This window comes from Monodon monoceros, unplaced genomic scaffold (assembly GCF_005190385.1).
Source record: "Monodon monoceros isolate NGI ecotype Baffin Bay Population unplaced genomic scaffold, NGI_Narwhal_1 Super_Scaffold_5, whole genome shotgun sequence".
In the NCBI taxonomy this organism is placed as follows: domain Eukaryota; kingdom Metazoa; phylum Chordata; class Mammalia; order Artiodactyla; family Monodontidae; genus Monodon; species Monodon monoceros.
In genome coordinates, this window is record NW_021703782.1 from 80,202,565 (window position 1) to 80,217,042 (window position 14,478).

At 44.4% G+C, this 14,478-nt stretch overlaps 1 protein-coding gene across 1 annotated transcript in view; it reads right to left on the bottom strand.

Moving 5' to 3' along the window:
* Nucleotides 1–14,478, bottom strand: part of GABBR2 (gamma-aminobutyric acid type B receptor subunit 2) — a 365,880-nt gene that overhangs the window by 214,284 nt on the left and 137,118 nt on the right. Inside the window, exon 3 of the mRNA XM_029201547.1 lies at nt 9,545–9,715. Within this exon, the coding sequence (XP_029057380.1) occupies nt 9,545–9,715 (171 nt within the window). The remainder of the gene's footprint in view (nt 1–9,544; nt 9,716–14,478) is intronic.

Sequence of the window (14,478 nt, forward strand, 5' to 3'; positions counted from 1 at the left end):
AAAAATTCAACATGGCCAGTCAAAAAATGTAAATACACTGATCAATAGCTTTCCTATATTCTAGCAATAACCACTTTAAAAATGTCAAGTAAATTAGATGCCATTCCCAAAAGTAATAATAAATGTAGAATACTTGAAAATAAACCTAACATAAAATGGAAAGGATCAACATGAAGAAAATGACAAAGTTTTACTAAGGACCCAAGATATTTTGAATGGAGAGATGTTTGTTCATGAATGGATAGACTCAGTATTATAAAGATGTCAAATGTGCCCTAAATTAATTCTGGAGTTACTGAAATTCAAATAAAAACACCAGTGGCATTTTTGGAACCTTACAAAAATTAATGGGTGAACATAGAGACAATTGTGAAAAAAGAAGGCAGGACTGCACATAAAATTATATTAGAAAGAAGGAATATTCAAAACATTGGGATGCCAATTTCAGAATAGATACTTAGATCAATGGAATAAAACTTTTAAAACGCAGAAACAGTCTAATATAACAGCCATTAGCCACATGTGGTTCCTCTGCATTTGAAATGATGTTGAAATGATAATGTTTTGGGTATATTGCATTAAATAAAATGTATTATTAAAATTAATTTTCCCTATCTCTTTTTTCTTTTTAAAATGTGGCTACTAGAAAATTTTAAATCACATTTGTGGCTTATATTATATTTCTATTACATAGAACTGGAAAGTATATATTTAAAAAAGCAGTATGTTTTTTTCTAAAGATAAAATTTAGCATAGGCATTTAAAATGGGTCAGGAAAAGATGCATTCATTAAATGCCAGAAGAATTACTGAATGATTATGAGGACAGAAGAAAGAAAGGTATGATATCTCAGGCCACATGCTGAAATTCTGGTTAAATTACAAAATGAAGTAATAAAAGTACTAGAAGAAAACGTAGGTGAATTTACAGAAATTCTTGGGATGGGAAGAGAATGCCAAGCTAAACTTAAAAGTGAAAAAAAAATGGTCTTCTTATACTTGACTATATTAGATATTAAATTTTTCAATATTATCAAATAACATAAAAAACAAAATTGAATGTCACATGAAACATGGGGAGATACTTGCAATAACTGTGACAAAGAGCGGATATCCTTACTTTATAAAGAGCTCTTATAAATCAGTAAGAAAAACTCCACCAGGAACATGTGCCAATAACATGAACAGCCAATTTATGAAAGGAGAAACAGAAATGAGAACGATTCCTAGTAAAAAAGAAATTCAATTTTAGTAGTAATCAAAGAAATGCAAATTAAAATAGCAATTGCCAAGGATCAAAAAAGAATAATATACAGTGTTGGCAATGAGTACTCTCATATACTGCTAAGAAACTCTAAATTAGTATGATCTTTCTGGAGGACATTTTGGCAACATGTACAAAAGGTTCCAAAATGTGCACACATTATTTCTAGGAATTTATCCTCGAAATATAATCAGAGATGTTCACACAAAAATACAAGTATGGATTTACTGCATTGTTGTTTGTAATCAGGAAAAATTTGCAACTGTCTCCATATTTAGTTTTCAACAGCTATTGGATAAAAACAGCAACAGAGAATACCTCCTGTACCATCCCAGATCCCTCAAAATGTCAAAGATTAAAAACAAAAAAAAATCTCTAACAGTTCCGGAAAATGATTAAGAAGACCATCAATGGACAGACTACCTGCAGAACTATACTGGAAGACAGAAAGGAAGGGAACAGATCACAGGGATAAAGAAGACTGGAGAAAAGCAGCCCCAAACACATCAGGCTGTGGCCAAGGCAGGGACAGTTCATGGGGTCACCAGGCCCACAGTCGAGAGGCCATTATGAGTCACGGTGGTGGAGAATATCTGCTGGCCGGGGAAAACATTCCCATTGGGTTGCTAAATTAAAGAAGCCGTTTCTATAGTAAGAACATGTATTCATTTATGCAAGTTCACTTATATGTATTGAAAAAACTGTAAAGACATATGCCTATAGATGTTAAGGTTGACCTTTCACTGGGTAGTTATGGCCAATTTTTAATTTTCCTTTTTGTTCTTCTGTGTTTTCCAAGTTTTCTGCATGGAGTATATATCAATATTATGGTTAGAAAACAATAATGAGTATTTTAAAACAAAGAAGCAAAAAATAATAACAAAGAGAACTTAAACTTTTTATGTAAGAAATGAACTACAATCTTATTATTTTTCTTTTGAATTCCTGCAGTAACCTTCTGGCCGGTTTCCCAGACTCTAGTCTGCTCGTCCCAATCAGCCTTCAAGATTGCTACCATCTCTCACCGCCAATTTGAAACCCTCTGTGGCTCCCTATTTCCTACTGCTGACAGATGAAGTCCAAACATGGAGGCATGTGGGGCCTTCACCATTCCTTCCCCCAACCCATTCTCCCCTTCTCACCCTACACACCGAACTGTCCAGCCCTAACTACTTACAATTTCCTGAAGGTTCCACATACCTTCCAACTCTACTCCTTTGCTCACATAGCCCTGGCATTACCCAAGCCTGGCAGATGGGCCTTGGGGAGAAACCGCAGCCAGAATTACCGGAATAGCTCTGGGGACCCACACATGACAAGATGCGCCGCCTTGTTAGCCAAGCTTAGCCAAGGCTGAAACAAAGTCCCCTGGGACACCTTGGTAGGAGCAGGTGTGGAGGGACAGTGCTGGGCTCTGAGACTTGGGATCTGGGAAGATCATTAAGACTTAAATGCAGAATCCCACAGCGAAACCTCCGGGGGACTGTGAGGAGCTCTGCTTGAGACACGGGTTGCTTGGACCAGATACCTACCTCCTTGCTCCTGTGGTGAGTGTTGGGCAGGATGGATGGGGGATACTGGCCCAGGCCCACGGCCTCCTTCTCTCCACAAGGGGAGGTACAAACCTGGGTTCACACCTACACCTGCCAACGCTTGGTGAAGCCTTGGCAAAGTGACTTAATCCTTCCTGAGTGAGTCTGTTCTTCCAAATGGAGACGGACCATGCTGGGCGACTGAATGTCATCGCCTGCACACAGTAGGCGCCCCATAAATGGCAGTAGATGATGTCATAATTACATTTTCCTACCCAGCGGTACCGGTGCAACAGCTGCTTCATGGGGATCACCTCGTGCTCTGGGAACCTGGCCCAAGGACTGTGCAGGAGGCCCCAGGAAGTGTCCCTGGTGAGGGCTTTGAGGTGGATGGCCAGGACCGCCCCCAGAGGCCTCCAGGATCTCCTTCTGGGCCCTCACTCACCCCTGTGTTCTGGGGTCCATGCAGCCTGGGTGGAGATATATCTTATGTCACAGCCCTGGTGAGCAGTGAGTGTGGCACTCACCCAGGCCCTGCCTGAGCCCTGGGGCTAGCACCATAGATCCCAGCCAAGCATCCCATCCTCTCTGAGCAAGGTAGAGGGCAGCACCTTTCTTTTAAGAGTTGGGGTGTGTGAGGTGGGTGGGTGCTTGGCTCTGAAGACCTGCTGTGGAGTGTTACAGAGGATGTGTCCGCCATCTCCTCCCTGTTCTAGAGTGGAGGGTGGAGTGTAGTGGGCCATCTCTCCAAAGGCAGAGCTCTGAGCCAGACCAAGGCATTTAGCTTGCCTTTTCCTCAGAAAGCTCAGCCACTGCAGCCACCCCTGGAAAAGAAACCCTGGATGTGCCCGCAAATGTATACACGCTGCCACCAGGATGGCAGAAGGACTGGAAACCGCAGGCCCTGACGGAAGGTGTTTCTCACCAAGGTGGGGTCTTCCCACTCTGCAGGGATGGGTGGGCAGAGCACCTGCTAGTTGCCTGCACTTCCACCTGGGGGCATGCACATGAAGGAACAAGTGTTGCTTGAACCTCAGAGTCTGTCCCGTGGAATCTCGGCCTCAGAAGCCTGAAGGTCTGCAGGGCCAATTCTTGACCTTGACCTGGAGTTTTTCCCATTGACTATCAGCACTGGACCAGGGCTTCGAGGGAAAGTCTATTGCCGGTACCACCCCCACCCCTCATCCAGCCCCATCTGCTAAATGAACGGGCAGCCAAACGGCTTCGTCCACCTCAGTGGTCCTCACACTTCAGTCCCTCCTGTACCCTCTTAGAGGCAATTTCACTGTGGACACGCACCACCTATGTGTTTGCTAGCTTAGTATTTTCCTCTAAACAGACTCATTTTTTAAATGAAGATTTCATTCTAAACAAGAACATCAATGAAGTTCAGTTTTGATGGGCTAGTAATTTTCCCCCCTGGTATATAATAACATAAATACACAACTATTAAAACTGTACAAAAATCATATCACATATGCATACCACCCTGGGAAATAATGGAGCCCTCCCCTCAGCGCCAAAAAGGCTGCACGAATAGCTACCTGGGAGAGGGCAAGATGAATATGGAGCAGTCCCTGCTGGCTGGCCCACACGTCTCTCACAACGGAGCAGGAGGTAAAAGCGTTAAGAAGGAGAGGACGTCTCTCGCTTGGGGGCCGACAGCCAATCACCTAAAAGCATCAGCAAGTTTTTCAAATAGAAGCTGGGGCACAGGGTGAGGCACTAGGACCATCAGGATTAGAATCTGATCTGTCAGGAGTCCCCTCCTGCTTCCTAATGATAGAAGATCTGCAGGTATGTGGGTGGCCCAGGTGATCCTGCAGCCTAGAGGAAAGCCAAGGACAGAGGTCAGAGGTGGCTCAGTGTGCCTGGCCCTTTTCTCTGACAAAGTGGGCCTAAGAGCCCAGTGGCCTCAGTTGAAGGCTTCCCCTTCCTCCAATACAGGGATTCTCAAACCCAAGAGGGTCCGATTCAGGGGGCCTGGAGTGGAGCCCTCAAATTTGCTGTGGACAAGTTCCCAGGTGTTGATATTGCTGCTGGTCCAGGACCATCCTGCAAGAACTGCTTTAGAGGATGGGATTACCCGATCCTGGTAAGAGAGGATTCTGAAGTGACGACAACTCAGAATGAACATCACAGAGAGCAAAAAACATAACTCAGACACAAACTACAGTGTGCTCATTCCCAATGCCCAACACTGACGCCACCCAGAAGAACCACATGGCAGGGCCCAGGTCACTGCTGGTTCCAGTGGCCAGCCCAGAACTTTCCACTGAGATCTCTAGAAGAATCCTCCAACAACAAACAATGTCACATCCAAAACAAGACTCAGTTAATAGATGACAGAATGACCTGAGCTGAGTTCTGTGGGAATGTGACTTCCCAACTTTGCCAGTGCCTCCCTTCTTCCCCATGGCCCCAGCGAGTCATGACAGGGACTGAGACCTCTCTGCACCCCTCTCACCCCCATCTTACCATCCTAGCTGCAGTCAGACTATGGGCCACAGAAAGGAAATCACTGTATTCACCCCTAAGAATCTGGCCTAATGGATAGAGATTGATTTACTGAAATCCTTAGTGAACCCAGACACGCCAGGCAGCATGCAGGGTGACGGGACAGAAAGGCTGTTGTCCACTGGGGCCTTCCAGTCCAGTGGCAGCAGGTGACCGATGAGGAAGCAGATGGGGTATTTCTCTGCCCTGTGCAAGGAGCTGGTACAGAGTGAAGCCCGAGGGGAGAGAAGCACAGAGGCGGCACACCTGTCCCAGCCTGGGGAGGAATGCAGAGCCAGGTGTGGGGGAGGACGCCTCACAGAGAGGAGCCAGCACGGAGAAGAGGCTGGACCAAAGGGGGAAGTGCCTGAGATGAGACAGAGAAGGAGGCCTCAGGGGATGTGAAGGGTCTCTGCGGCCACCCCAAGGAGCTCATCTCTGCTGCTGACGATTCTACTAAGTTTGACTCCTTGATTAGAAGCAAGCACAGGGTCCCCTGCCCTCATCTTTGGGCATGTCCCCCAAGCTGTGTAAGTGGCAACTTGAGAGGAGGTGACCAGAAACCCCTTTGGTGGGGCAGATGGCAACCTGGCAAGCAGAGAAGGCTTCAAAGAGCTGCGGAGGGCCGAAGGGGCAGGCGCTTTGAAGAGGAAACTCTGCAGATGGTGCCCTTTTGGTCTTGTATAGATCAAAGGCTTCGGCGGGTCCCAACTCTTGAGGGAGACTCTGGTGTGGAAGGGTCAGCCCGGGAAGTGCCCTCAGAGATCACTGAGGACCAGTGACTGTGACTGGGCAGGGAGTCTCTGAGCTGGCTTGGAAGGAGGGGAGGAAAGGGGAGCCGTGCTCGTGGCAGGCACCACACCCCGCCACACAGCCGGGCTCCTGAATGGCAGCCAGCCATGGGTTAAGGAACCAGACTCTAGATGACAATAAAAACAACAGCCACCCCTTGCATGGTGCTTATTATGAGTCAGGCACTCCTCTTAGCACTTTAACTTTCTGAACATATGTAATCCTCACAACCACCCTTAGAGTTAACCATTATTATCCCCATTTTTAAGAGGAAGAAACTGAGGTACAAAGCTCAGTAATTCTCATGGTCACACCTCTGGCAGTGGCAGGATCGGGGTCAATGACCAGATCTCCCTAAACCCTCACCACAGATTCCTTGAGCTAGGAGAGATCTTAGAGGTCAACTGACCCAACTCCCTTATCTTACAGAAGGGGAAATTTAGGCCTAGAGAGACTGAGTGATGTGTCCAACAGTACTTAGCTGGTTAGTTGCATCATGGGATCAGGAACGCAAAGAATAACTCAGTGAAGATGGCTTAGTAGAGCACAGAGCCTGGAGCTGGGAGAAGAGGCTCAAACAGCCCTCTTGCTGTCTCTGCTGGTCCTACCAGGCACCCCTACTCACTGTCTTCATCTCCACCTCATCCTTGCCTCCATCCTGTGCCTGCACTGCCCATGTGGATGCCACAGCACCCTGGCCTCTCACACCCCCCTGTCCCCTCCAACTTCAGGATTGCTTTCATTTGACATTCCTTCCAGTGCACCAGTCCAGAACAGAAGTGCTTGATGCTGCTGATCGACCAGTTTCATAAAAGGAATCCAGTTTCCTTTGCACTCACTAAAAGCTGTTAGCCCCTGGAGAGTTTCCAGGGCCTGCACTCCAGCGATGCAGCCCAGACATCAGGAGAGGGATGCCAAAGCCCTTGGGCACAGAGAGGAGTCAGCTGGGCTGAGGGATTTAAATTGAGAGGGGTTCTTGCCAGCAATACCACCAAGCAACATCCTGTCCTTAGAAAAGAGGTTTCCCACTGAGATGACCTGAAACCCAGCTGAGGGCTCTAACATAGCTGTGCAGGGAAAGAGATGTGGTACCAAACTGCCAACACCTGACCCCAGTGAGGACAGAGTAATGGAGAAAACACTGACCAATAGTCTGCCAGGCTTCCAGCCTGGGCTGGGCTCTTTACCAGCAAGTGTCCTGGGGCAAGAAGGAACCCATCCTCCATGACCTCAGTTTCCTCATCTGTAAAATGGGAACCATAACCCCTCCCTACAGGGCAACTAGCTGTGAGAGTGTTTGGAAATCTATAAAGCACTCAACCAAATTGGGGCTGATCATTTATCCTCTTTACACCAAAGATTTGGGGTTTTTCAAACCTCCAAGGCTACACACAGGTAGTTCCCATGTGACTGCAGGAAGTTACAGATGGAAAGAAGGAGCAATGGGAGGTCTGGACCAGGCATCCAGACTCCAGGATTCAGTCCTAACTTCTCTGCCAACAATCTTTCATGGCTTCGGAGGTGCTTTGAAACCCTGAACTTTGTTGCTTCTCCTCTCTGGGCCTCAGTCTCCCCTTCTATACAATGAGGAGGTTGGGGGAGCTGTCTCTAAGGGCCCCTCAGACTCTGTCAGACAAAGACTCCCCTGGCAAAAAAGCAGGTCCCTCCAAATCTCAGCAGAGTCTCATGTTAATGAGACCACAGGACTGGCCCTCCCCACCCTCCCCGTTGAACTGTTTCACACTCATTTCAGAACATTTGTGGCTGCTGTATAAAGGGCAGGCTTCCAGCAAAAGCCTCTCCAGTGTTTGGCAGTGAGTCACTCCCACTGGAGGTGAAGTTCCCCTTGTGCCTCTCCCTAGGGACTGGTAAACAGAGGTGGGAAGATCAGGACCACCTTGTCAGGGAAAAGCTGGCCTTGTCTGGATGACCGCAGATGGTGGGGCCAAACACGTCTGCTTTTCAAGCGCCTCTGAAAACATCCCTCTCTGTGCATAAACTTTATAGTTTACAAAGCTCTTTAAAATTCATGACTCATCTGATTTTGGCAACAACTCTGCAGGAATAGGCATGGGAAGGGTTATTGTCCCCATCTTATAGGGGAGGAAACCACAGCTCAGAGAAGTAAGGTGACTTCTCCAAGGTAGCACAGCCAAAGCATGGAGTGGCCTCTCCTTCCCAAAGGAGAAACGGGGCAGAGCTTCAGAAAGGTAAGTGCAGAGCTGGAGTGGAAACCAGGTCTGTGATTCCCTGCCCTGCTCTGCTCTCCTCGCCCATCCCCCGCCCCACACTGGCAGAAGGGGCGTGTCCTCCCTGACTCCTCTCACTGAGGTCTGCCTGGACACCCGCCTCATACATTTCCCCCCAAATCGGCTCACAGTTGTGTTTTTTCTCTTGGGCTGCTAAGCACACCTGGAATGTCTTACCTTGTTGGGAGGCTCCATGTATCGAGAGCACACATAGGAGAAGATAGGAAAGTAGGAACTATAAAGAGACTAGGAAGAAAAACAAGAAACCATTCTGCACTCAGGTGAGTGGAGAAAACTTCTTAAAGAGTTGCTAATAGTAATATGTGGAAATGGGAATTTTCAAATGTCGTTGGAGGACTAGAAATTGGAACAGCCTTTCTGGAGGTCAGTATGTCTCAACATTTTAAAGGACCCAATAATTCCACTTCTAGAAATCTATTATAAAGATGCACACCTAGGTGGGAAGGTGTTGGCTGTGATATCAAAAAGCTGTAAACATTCAATAAATTACCATCTATCCATGGGACACAACACCACGGCCCATTAATAAGAACGAAGTCAATCAAGATCTCTAAGATCTGTTGTAAAGTGAAAAATGCAAACTATCTAGTATGAGGACATTTGGGTTTAAATATATTGAAAAAGGTCTGGGCAGATGAACACTACACGGAAAGCAGGACTTCACTTGGAAGAGAAAGTGGATTTAGAGGGATTGGGTAAAGCAGCACTTTTCTTTTTTTACTATATATAATTTGGCTTTTTTGTTGCTGTTATTGTTGCAACAATAACCCCCAGAACACCAAGTATTGATGTATACGTGTAAGTCATTAAAACAAACAAAACAAAACCAGAAAAACCACCCAATCCACAGTGACTCTGGAAACTTCATTCCAAGCCAGCTCCTCCCCAAACCCTCCTCACAGGAGAAAGGCTCTTGGCGGCACCTCGTGATTTTAGATGGCCACTATAGGTCAGCAGCAAGGACAACACACTACAGGGGCAGTGAGGGAACAGACCACGCGACTTAGCCAAAAGGCACAATGGAAAAGAAGGTTCCACTCCTGAGCTGTGCAGGTTGGAGGCCTTCACCTGTCCCGCGCACAATTGAATTCCTCAACAGCTTAAAGGCCCCGTGTCAGAGCCCATCCCTGATTGAGCCGTCTTGCCCCTTGCCCAGAGGTAGGTGAGATCGTGCCTCTCGGCAGAGCGTACCTCGGAGAAGCGCTGCACGTCCTGGGTCAGTGTGCCCACTCGCTTCCACTGGTAGTGCTTCAGCAACTTCAGGATGGCTGGATTCACTGCGTTATCTGATGGGACCGTCCGAAAGAAGTAGGGGTATTTTTTCTTATCTGCTAGAACAGGCGTGGTGGCAGCAAAAGAGAGCTGAAAACACAAAAGAGACAGCACTTTTACTGGGGGGACCTCAGAGCTGTGGGCCCAGGATCTTTCCTAAGGGAACAGAGGTCTTTAGTTCTCACTCGAGGTACAAACACAAGGGCAAAATATTTTTAAACCTCCTTAGTGCAAAAGTAACAAGTTATAATTGAAGGGAAGGTTTTTAAAAATGCAAAATAAGGAGAAAGAACCATCATTAATGTTGTAGTCTAGCTCCTTCTGATCCTTTTTCCATGCACGGCAATGTTTTAAAAAAAGATTCTTGAGATCATTCTACATACACATTTGAACTGTTTATTCCCTCACTTAACATTATCCTACAAGCATTTAACCGTCCTGTTAAAACTTCTTGTAAACATTTTAACATGTAAACTTTTTAATAGCAGCATAATATTCTAGCATATGAACATAGCATAATTTACTGAATCATGTTTAATTTGGGGGCATTTAGACTGTTTCTAATTTGTCATTATTGTCATATTATTCTGCAAGCGTCTTTGTGCTTGGCACTTTTCCCCTGTATTTCAGGCTATTTCTGTAGGATAGAGTCTAGGATGTGAAATTTCCCAGATAAAGGATGTGAGCTTTTAAAGACTTGATATTTATTTCCAAAAAGGATTGCATCAATTTACACACCCACTAGATAGTTATAATTAGAGGGCCAATCTCACCACACTCTTATCAACGGACGGAAATAAAACACCTTTCTATCTAATTTATTAATGATTTATCACTGAAAAACTGGAATCATAATGAATTCATTGGTTATACATAAGTTTGAACATTTTTCCATGTGGCCGATAACTAGCTGTATGTCCTATTTTAGAAATTGCTTTTTTATGTCTCTTGTTTATTTTTTGAGTGGTATTCTAATGCTTTTCTTATTGAATTTAATGAAGACTATTATATGTACAGCATTCAAACTCAGGCTATTACAGTTGCTGCAAATATCCCAGTTTGTTTGCTTTTACATTTTGTGTGTGTATATTTTAATTTACACTCAGTAGTCAAATCTATCCATCTTTCCCTTTATTAGTCCTTCTTTTTTTAAGTGCCAGTGAGTTGCTAAATTGGATTTTAATTATCTGTCCTACAGGGCACAGCTTAAATGTCACCTCTTCTATAACATTTCCTCTGATCTCTGCTTTCTCTTTCCCTCAGCCTCATCCACAGAAGGCGGTTATCAAATTTTTTGATCTTTGCAGTGTGACGGTAGAAGAATGGTATCTTCTTGTAGTTCTGGTTTGCATTTACCTTATTATGAGTGAGGTTGAGTATCTCCCTTATGTTTAAGAGCAATTTGCAGTTTCTTTCTGGAAAGTGTTCACATCCTTTGCTTGTTCTCCAATTGTACTCTTTTTCTTATTGATTAGTAGCAATCACTTATTGATTAGTGATCTTTTATAGCAGGGAGATTAACCCTTTGTGATATAAGTTGCTAATTCTCCCCCAGTTTGTACTTTTTCTTTTGCTGTTTCTCATGGTGTCTTTTGCCATATAGAAGTATTTTTTTTTAATGTGGCTGAATTTATTAATTTTTTTTCTTTCTGTCTTTGGGTTTTATGCCATATTTAGAAAGGCCTTTCCCACTCTGAGATTATAAAAGAATTCCTCCATGGTTCCTTCTAGTCTGTCTATCATCCTCCCCTGCCTGTCCTCACGGGTTTGTCGCCTGGTGTGAGAGGACGGAGGAGACCCAGTACCCGCATGTGATGAGCGCCTTCCAGCACAGGTTCAAGAACAGGCTAACTTGGTTGGCCGTTAGGCTTTATAAGATCCTGTGATCCCTGACAAATTGATTTGTTTTTCATGTGTCTAGCAAGTATTTAATAAACTCTTGTATAGTAATTTTTTTGTTGTTGGGTACTGATAGCTCCAGAATTTTGTGACCACTGTTGTGGTTATGTCTGTACATCACTAGTTAATGCTACTTTATCTAACCTTATTCAGTATGCTTCATTTACCAAACTTTGTGCTCAAAATACATAAATACAATTTTATTTTATTTTTCGCCGCACTGAACGGCTTGCGGGATCTTAGATCCCTGACCAGGGATTGAACCCGTGCCCTCAGTAGTGAAAGCTCGGAGTCCTTACCACTGGACCGCCAGGGAAGTCCCAATACTATTTTTAAAAAATAGTATTTCCTTCCTTCTCTTGTTTCATTTAAATCTCTGATCCAGAGAGGGCACGGCTAAGCAAGATCCCTCTTTGCTGCCACCGGCCTTCCTTCCCCACCCTTGCTGTCTCAGCAGCTCTAGATCCAGTACATCTCAGAGTCCAACTTTAACATCCAGGGAAGTAACATCCTGGCAGCCTCAGGCCCCAGCTGAAGTTGCTTTACTGCTCCTCCTGTCACCTGAGGAAGCACTTCTTTTCCTCCCAAGACTTTAGCAGAGCAGGGCAGTGGAGATCTTGTCCCTTTCCCTGATCTGTCTCAGATGGTAGATGGCCACTACCCAGGATCCCTGGATCTCCTGCATGCACTCAGCAGTCTCAGCAGGTCCTGTCTGTTGGAGCTGAACATACAACAACCCATCAGCTGTCACCTAGAGCTAGAGTGCACCTACAGGAACCAATTTCTAAGATCCCCACAGAGACAGGACATCATCCCAAGACTGGTAAAGGTCAAGGATAGATCAACTGTTAAAAAAACATTCTGGGTAGAATAAGGCCCAATGAGAGAGGAAAATCCCAGCTGGACATATTGAGGACACTCAAATCCAGAGCTGTCCAGCAAGGGAAGGCCTGCTGTTGGAAGTAGCGAGATCCCTGTGTCTGGAGGTGTGCAAACGGAGGCTATGGCCTAGCAAGAATGCAGAGGGGCTGCAAAGTGTCTGAAAACTCCTTAAAAACTGTATGGAAAAGCTTGTGTGGGCATGTATGTGCATACAGACACACATTTTTCTGAAAAGAGGATCCATGGCTTCCATCAGATTCACAAAGAGAATCCTAAACAAGGTCAGCACCCCTGCCTGAAGGTGATACTTAGGTCGCATAGCGAGTGTAAGAAACAGAAGCTTTCTACAGTCTGCTCAAACCTAGCGTCTTATTCTTCTCTCAAGATTAAAATAACACTTCCAGCTTCCTATGGTCTGTGTAAGAAGGAGCTATTAGAAAAATCAGGCAGCAACTATTTCAGGACCTGGGATTGGTATATGTGCAATTGCATCCCCCAAAATGCTTATCTGATACAATTTGGAAAATTATGGTTTTCTGATGTGATTTCTGAATCACACTCTGGTTGATACTTTGCTGTTATTGTCCCATTAGTTCCAGGTCCACAATTAATTGTTGCTTGAACAACCTCATATGTTTGCCCTATAGGTAATTAGAGTGGTTACTGTTCAGTGAATAAATGGCCCATTGTGTTTACAATGGGCTTGGAGTACAATATATGCCCCGGGTCTAAATCATGTTGGGTGCAAAATATTAACTGGCACTGACACTTTCTGCACCATTTGAGATAATGCACACTTTGATTAGATTGCTTTGCATCACTGTTCCTCTAGCTTTAGCCTCCTAAACCTTTCTTCCACTGGGCAAAGACTGCAGGTGCCAGGTAGCACTGCTGAACTTCAGAACTGGAGAAACCTAAGAAATCATCTAGCTCTGGAGTTCTCTACTCTGGCTACATGTTGGAATCACCTGGGGATATTTTTAAAAATATTGATGACTTGGTCCCACTCCAAACCAAGTGAATCAGAATCTCTGGGCATAGAGCCCAGGCATCAGTATAATCTAAAAACTTCCCAAGGTGATTACAATGCCCAGTGAAGGTTGAGAACCACTGATACAGCTCAACAGCCCTAGTTTTGAATATGCAGACCAAGGCCCAGAAATGGAAAGCTATTGAGATACCCACCAAAGTCAATAAGAGGTAAAAGCGGAATTCGAATCCAGGCCTAAAGGACTCTAAGACCAGTGCTCTCTCTCCCTCTGATGGCTGTCCCCTGCATCCTATGAGCTTGCCAGGCCTTCCTCCCCCAGCACAGTCACCCAGCATCTGCAACAACAGCCCTGTTAGCGCCCTAACTCGAAGACCCAATCTTTCTGGGCTCTCCTGCCTTATTTCACACAACCAAGTTCATTTCTAAACAGACTGTGACTGAGGCTTCAAGTTAATCCCTAACCAAGGATTATTTATTTCAGAGAGTACTTTTTATTTTACAATTTTGTTATCATTTCTAGTTTTATTGCATTGTTTTGAGAATTTGGTGTGTACAGTGTCTGCTTTTGGAATTTATTGAGGTTTTTTTTTTGGTGGCCTATTATACAATCAATTTTTGTGAAAGTCCCATGTTGGCCAGAAAAACAGATGCAGTGTCTAGTTGTAAGCTATAAAATTCTTTATCAGACTTCTGATGTATAAAAGATATAATCCAGCTAACCAATTACATTATTAACACGTTTTGTATTTTTGCTTACTTGACCTATCAAAGACTGAGACGTATGTTAAGTTTTTCTCTGAAAATTTCTCCATGTTATTCAAATTTTTTGCTTTATATGCCTTGATTTTATGTTGTTTTGAGGATAAGTGTTCATTACATCTTTATTTTTCAGCAATGTATACACTTCCCTAGTGCAAACAGCAGGTACTTAATAGATAATCATTGAATGAACAGAATTAAAATATTTATCAAGGTAAAATAACTCTGTCATTTTATTGCTGTTTGTTTCAAATAATATCTTGCTCAATATTAATACTGAATTAGCATCTCGCTTGATATATTTTTTTAATTTTTAATTTTT